At 34.8% G+C, this 6759-nt stretch overlaps 1 protein-coding gene across 1 annotated transcript; it reads right to left on the reverse strand.

Annotated features, from left to right (window-relative positions):
• Positions 1-352: 352 nt before the first annotated feature.
• LOC120068425 (3-oxoacyl-[acyl-carrier-protein] synthase 3 A, chloroplastic) lies at positions 353-5753 on the reverse strand. The gene is made up of 8 exons (XM_039020191.1): positions 5192-5753; positions 4172-4320; positions 3659-3798; positions 1773-1878; positions 1568-1686; positions 1355-1419; positions 1048-1270; positions 353-860 (listed from the first exon to the last, which is right to left on the reverse strand). Exons 1-8 carry the CDS (start codon positions 5380-5382, stop codon positions 639-641), a joined length of 1215 nt encoding a protein of 404 aa, XP_038876119.1. The 5' UTR covers positions 5383-5753; the 3' UTR covers positions 353-638.
• Positions 5754-6759: the final 1006 nt, after the last annotated feature.

A 6759-nucleotide genomic window follows, 5' to 3' on the forward strand; every position in this document is an offset into this window, starting at 1 on the left:
TTTTGTGATTTACAAAAACATCATTTTATCAAAATATTCATAATTAAAAACTCGATATCACTACATCGATAGACGATTTACTACACACTAATTTGAAAGTGCCAGGGCCAAATAGACCTAACTCTAAAAGGTTAGGAACTAATAATTAAACTTGAAAGGTTCTTTAGAATTCCAACTCAAAAGAGGATAATTTTGACCACTTGAACAGAGCCAATAGTCTATAATTTTGATTAAAAAGATTTAAAATAGCTTGAATTTTACTAGTTATTCAAAATGACAAGTTATAATAATTTCATTCATAAAGATAAAAAGATTTATTCCTAATCAAGATAGATTTGAAGATCAGAGAGACTGGCCTCAAAGCAGAGTAGCTTGGGAAAAGTGGAAAAAAAGAGAAGGGGGTTACATCAATTAAGAAGCACTCAATTATTTGAGAGTCAGAAAGAAAGAATGAAAGTTCAGTTCTAGTGTTCCAAATCTCTAAAAAGAAGAAAACCAAACAAACAAGTAGAAGCCAAGGGGGATAGGATTGTCAAGCTAGTGTCACTGTCATTGCAGCATCCCAAAATCTGCAATAACATATACATTTTCTCTTCTTCCTTCTAGTAGAAGGTGAAATGTGGAGTTAGTTTGAAGTTTCAACCCCATCTAAGAATTGCAGACCCCCAGGTTAGACCTGCCCCAAAACCTGAAGTTGCAATTGTATGCCCCGCCTTCACCTTCCCGCTTCGAACTGCTTCGTCCAATGCCAATGGAATGGAAGCAGCACTTGTGTTACCGTAGTTTGCCAGATTTGATATCACACGCTCAGATGGAACCTCTAAGCGAGCAGCTACTGCATCGATGATCCTTTGGTTTGCCTGCATATTTTATCAATGAACATGTTAAGTAAATACTTAGTTACTAAATCCCTACATAGAACTTTTTAAGTCACAATGGGAATTAGAATTCGGAAGATTGATACATTCTGGTAATTTTCCTGTTTCATCAGACTGTTCAAACTTCAAACTAAAGGTGATATGAAGTCTATTTTGCAGTGACAGATACCTGATGTAACAACAACCAATCGATGTTAGATGCATTTAAACCAGCTTTTTGAAGGGCAGCCTCAATTGACTGTGGCACACAGCGAACGGCAAATCGAAAGACCTCCTTGCCATTCATATGAATACAGGAATACGTGACATTTTTCGGAGGAAAACCAGCCACAGAGCCATTAGAACCCAATTTTTGATCAGATTCTTTTTCCTTGATTCCAGCATTCAAATGCCTGTTCCATTCCAGACTTACGTTTCTAATCATAATACCTCACTAAATCATAAATGGAACAAGGAAGAATATCAGAAAAGCACACCTTTGGCCATCCCCATCACTGTGCAAGTCAAAACCAAATAAACCATCATCCTCAGTATCACATGCCTGAAACCAAATAAATTGTTGAAAGGAATTCTTAGGTAACAACACTTGTTTCACAGGAAATAAAAGTCAGCAATAAGATGTGACATATTGTATATATCAGAATCTTAATAGCAAACAGTTGCTGTTATCCTCACTATAGAATTTATACCTGCAGTAGTACAGCACCAGCAGCATCTCCGAAAAGAATGCAGGATGCTCTATCAGACCAGTCGACATACCGAGAAAGAGCATCAGCACCAATGACAAGAACATTAGAAAATCCACCTCCTGCAGTTATAGGTAAAGTAGTTTATTGCTTTAAAACCCAAGGGGAAAAATGATATAGGCAACAAGACAAAACCAAGACTCTTTACCCCTTATGTGACAAGCAGCTGATACTAAACCCAGTAGAAATCCACTACATGCAGCTGTTATATCATAAGACAGGGGATTTTTTTTACAACCAAGAGCTTTTTGGACCTGGATGCAGTGGAGGATAATTAGAAAAGAATGTAGTTTGGATAAATTCAGTAATATCCAAAAGAAAATCAATTGCAGGTGAAGTTCGCTAAAATAGAATAATTTAACCCAAAATACTCGTCTTTGGTAAACTACAAACATGATTGATCTCCTTTTAATATTTACAACTTTAAGAATATATTATACTATTCAGTATTCTCTAACCAGAGATTGAAGCAATGGCCATACAAGCAATCTGTCAAATCACCACTAGTCTCAAAGACTTGATATTGTGTTTTTAACCATTGACCCAAAAGCTTGAATTGATAGATTAGAATATTGATCTTTAATACATATTCTTAATACAATCCACCAAAGTATGACCGCTCGAAATGATGGTGCTTTTTTGGCAACCTATGTGCCCCAAAAAAGTCGAGGTGTTTTTGCAGATCTTCACTTTTGAGAGGTTGAATACATGTTGCAAAATCCAAAGAACTCTTTGAAACTATGTCTTTCTCCCAATTTGGTATGTTCTTAGTAAAATAGTGGGGAATAGTTAATGCATATCTTCTTTTTTTTGCCTCTTTGTTGCTTCCTGTTGGGATGGGCTGTTTAGCTTGTTAGGCGTTGCCTAATAAAGCTTTGGATACCCTCTACCTTAAAGCACTGGCAAAAACTCTTTGGTTCAACAGTGTCTATGCCCTCCTCTAAAGACTTTGGTTTAAAAGGAACTCCCTAATCTTCGTGATCAAGAGACAAACAAGGATTTTTCTGGGACTTGGTTACTCTTTTTTATTCTACTTGGTCTTCTATTTCTATTTTTTTTTTAAAAAAAACAAAATTATAATTATAGACCGACACAGATTTACACTAGTTGGGTCTCTTTTTTGAACCCGTCGGTGAGTGGGATATCTCGTCCCCCCTCCTTTTGTATTTCTCTCTTTTGATAATGAATGTCTTGTTTCTTATTAAAATAAATTAAATTTAAAAATAAAAAATGAGAGAGAGAGAAAAAATGATTTCACCATTTACATAAACTAAGTTGAATGGAGGTACTCGACCTAAATCCAGCCAGAAGTTCAATTTTAAACCAAGTATTTTATTCTTACAACTTGAGAAACAATGATATAAGCAAAGCATGAGAGAAGTCTGTGAAATTCATAACAAAATTCACCATCCAAATTAGTTGAGTGAACATTGGTAGGGACAGAACACCTAAAACAAGTTTCGGGACAAAGACACTATACAAGGATCATGCAATATTAAAATCTTCTTCAATAGTTCCTTAATATAGCTATGCAAACAAGAACTAGGGACAAAACCTTCAAACTTGAAAAGAATTAAAGGATTTAGTTTTCTTATATGTCCATGGGTGTCCAGGCTAGCTTGTGCGCCTCGACCAATCTCATGGGACAACCAATGGACTCTCCTACATTTTGTTGATAAAAGAAACTTGATTTTAAATCCTTAGTTAGTGGCTACCATAGTTTGAAACTATTCCCTCCAAGCTCATTTTTTCATTGCCCCAATTACCCCCAAGTCAACCTGTGGTGGTTAGAAGAAGCAACGGATTTTTATGCATGGAAACAGCTATATAACTGCCCTAACTAGGTGGAATAGTAGAATGGGGGAGAAAAGAATGATTCTCATTCCCCATATCCCCACAAAAATATTAATGGAACTTTCCTGAATCAAGAGAACCAAGCACCCTTTGTAGTTCAGTTATGCAAATGTTCTATCTCTTCTACTTCATATCAATTATTAGTTAAATACTGGAATAAATGATCTACAGAACATATACCTGTGGAGCATTGCCAAAAAGATCCTCTGGTGTCGAAGTGCACATTAATACCAAGTCTACATCATCCGGTTCAACCTGAGCCATTTGAAGAGCTCCTCTTGCTGCCTCTGCTGCCAAAGCTGTCAGGCTACTATCCTTGCCTGTAAATTGGAAGAAGAAAGCTTTAAATCTTAAAACCACCATCCCATGAGCATAAAAAGCTACGAACCTTGAAATTAGAAAGCCACAAAGTTGTCGACTTGACATTCTGTTATTCAAAAGAACTTATGAAAGGCTACTTAGTAAATTAGGATCATCATGAACGATATATTGCACAAGGAAATCAAAAAAAGAAGTGAAACAATTGGCTAGGAAAATCCATATAGCAGGTTTGAGAGTAACTATGCTAATGGTTTTTACCAAAGATCATGCCCAAGATTCAAGGATGATAGCTAGTCCCTAAACAGCAAGTGAACAAAGTCATTCATTTGGTTGTAGAGACTCCTACTGTTTGAATCATGAGATAGCACCTACCTGCAATCACCCTTCGATTGCGAATCCCAGTGCGAACAGATATCCATTCATCATTTGTATCAACCAATTTTGCAAGATCATCATTTGAAATCTTAAGACTTGGTACAGCTGAACCACAGCCAACTAGCTTGCAGCCTCTGTTGACGATCCTGTAAAAGTATATATTTTTTTTTCCTTTTTAGCACGATTGTCTGAATCAGCATAAGATCACAAAGAGGGTTATCTTCTAACTGAAAACCATTCTAGTTAAGTACACAGCATATCAAATGAAGCCATTTATAACCTTTTACTGATGTTGTAAACGTTTTTATTGTAAGGACTGAGCCTATCCTATTTAACCCCAAGTTAAAGGCCAGTTGCAAAAGGACCTAATGGAGAAAAAAATGAAGACATCAAACTAGTTAAATGTCAAATTGTTCTTTCAGATTTTTTTTTTTTTTTCCATATCCAGACCAGCTTCCATACACTTGAACCATTCTCAAAACCCCACTGCAGTCAGTTGCCATGAAAATGTTCTTCCAGAAAATCAAAACACAAATGTGGACCGTCCTTTCACAAATCTAGATAAACAATATAAAGTCTGCTGCGAGCTATCCTCATGACTATTCTAAGTATTCATACTATTCTAAGTTCGATCTCCAAAGTATTCAGGTACTGTAAAAGGTCCAAATGGCTATTACACTCTCTTTAATCACAAAACCAAATCCAATATACCACAACTAGGTCACAGTTCTACTAGCCGAGAAGGTGCAAATAAATTATCAGCTCAAGAATTTCTGCTAAATGCTAGGTAAATAATGATTCAATAATAGCTTTTCTTGCACCAATCCACGCAATTTATTCATTCATTCAAATTAAGTTCTTCCACTAACAACTCCTACACAATGCAAGCAATCTCAACCCCCTCAAAAGGAACAGGAAACTATGCCGCTCTCTAGCACCATTTCAAACCAGAACAAAACAATCAAACAATCAAACCACATAAAAAATGAAGATGAAAAAGAAGGTACAGTAATTTACCTGGGCACCCGAGATTCAGAAGGAGAAGCTCCAGAAGAAACCTTCTCTGCCCCAAGAGAACTAGAACAGAAAATTGCTTTAGATATTCCATCAGATGATCTAAACCCAGATCGAAAACTGCCTCCCAATGGCAAATTCCTCGTCCTTAAACTCGGGACTGATGTTGCAAAGAACCCAGATGTATTGGCCATTTCACTAAACACTTAGAACCCACAAGACAGAAAACAGAGAGAAACTTGGGAAAGCTACAACAACTCAAAAAAAGTGAAAAATGGGATGAAAACAGCATCCACACCCAGAACCCATAAGAGGGAAAAGATCGAAATGTCGATTTTCAATGCTTATTCTGCAAAATCCTAGAAAAGTCCGAGAAAGAAAAAGAGAGACAGACAGAGCGAAAGGGGAAAAGAGAAAATGGGGGCGATTACTCCAAAACCCAAATAGCGGAAACTCCAATGCTTAGCAATTTCAGCTCATACAGAAGGATCAGACATGCATTGCCTTGCCCTTCCCCTACCAAGATTTGATTTTTCATTTATAAGTCTCTTGTAGTTGGGAGAAAAAAGAGAAACGTATAAATCTTGAACTTTTAACGCATAAAATAATTTCACCAGTTTCCCAAATCTAAATGACCATTAAGACCCTATTATTCATGATGTAATTCCCGTTTTCCTTATGGGATTTGGAGGGTATAATATGTAATTTTACAATGTAAGGTTGAAGGTTGTTTAGCTACTTCTGTTTTTCAAATTAGCTGCTCCATTTTTTTCCTATTCAAATTTGTTCTCTTTCTTTTATGCTTGAAGAATGAGGTGAAATTGAAGGTTACAAAATATGTAAAAAGATGTACAATCAAAGTATTCTAAGATAACTATGTATAATTGAAATAAAACCTATTGAAAATTCAATAATTTAACCAAAAACATCAAATTTTGAGTGTTCAATTACTATTTTACTTTTCTTGACAATAATCGATACATTAATACGTTTCAATTTTTTATTGAATTGTTTTTAAATATAAAAAAATAATAAAAATATTTACAAATACAATAAAATTTCACTATTTATATGTGATAGATCGTGATAGATTACTATTTGTGTCTATATGTGTCATGATACACCTATAGTAATCTATCGTGGTCTATTACAATCTGTTACAGATAGATTGTGATATTTTGCTATTATTTATAAACATTTTCAGCAATTCTATCCTTTAAAATAATTTGCCCTTTCTATTCAACACATTTTAGAATTTTTATTTAACATAAAATGTTTAGAGTTTGTTTATTAGTGGTATAATGGCGTAGGTTTATAAATAGGCTTTCTTTATTGATATTTTGTAAATGACTTATACCATATAGGGAATGAAATAAGGAAGTAGTTATTAAAAAAGAAATACTATTATATGTCTATCTTTCTACTCAATCCATCAAAGCTATTATAATTATAAAATAAAATATAAAGATTAGTTGTCTAAAGTCAATAGATTAATTTGATTCAAGTTATGATCAAGTCCATGTAAACCTAATACCTTATCTCAATTGAGCTTAGTGTTTTTTTTTTTTTTT

The sequence above is a fragment of the Benincasa hispida genome, chromosome 12 (assembly GCF_009727055.1).
Source record: "Benincasa hispida cultivar B227 chromosome 12, ASM972705v1, whole genome shotgun sequence".
Classification (NCBI taxonomy): domain Eukaryota; kingdom Viridiplantae; phylum Streptophyta; class Magnoliopsida; order Cucurbitales; family Cucurbitaceae; genus Benincasa; species Benincasa hispida.

Coding starts and splice junctions, on each gene's coding strand:
- LOC120068425 (XM_039020191.1), bottom strand. CDS start 5,382: ATGGCCAATACATCTGGGTTCTTTGCAACATCAGTCCCGAGTTTAAGG. Junction 1,271..1,354: donor AGTGATGGGGATGGCCAAAG/GTGTGCTTTTCT, acceptor GGAATGGAACAG/GCATTTGAATGCTGGAATCA. Junction 861..1,047: donor ATTGGTTGTTGTTACATCAG/GTATCTGTCACT, acceptor TAAAATATGCAG/GCAAACCAAAGGATCATCGA.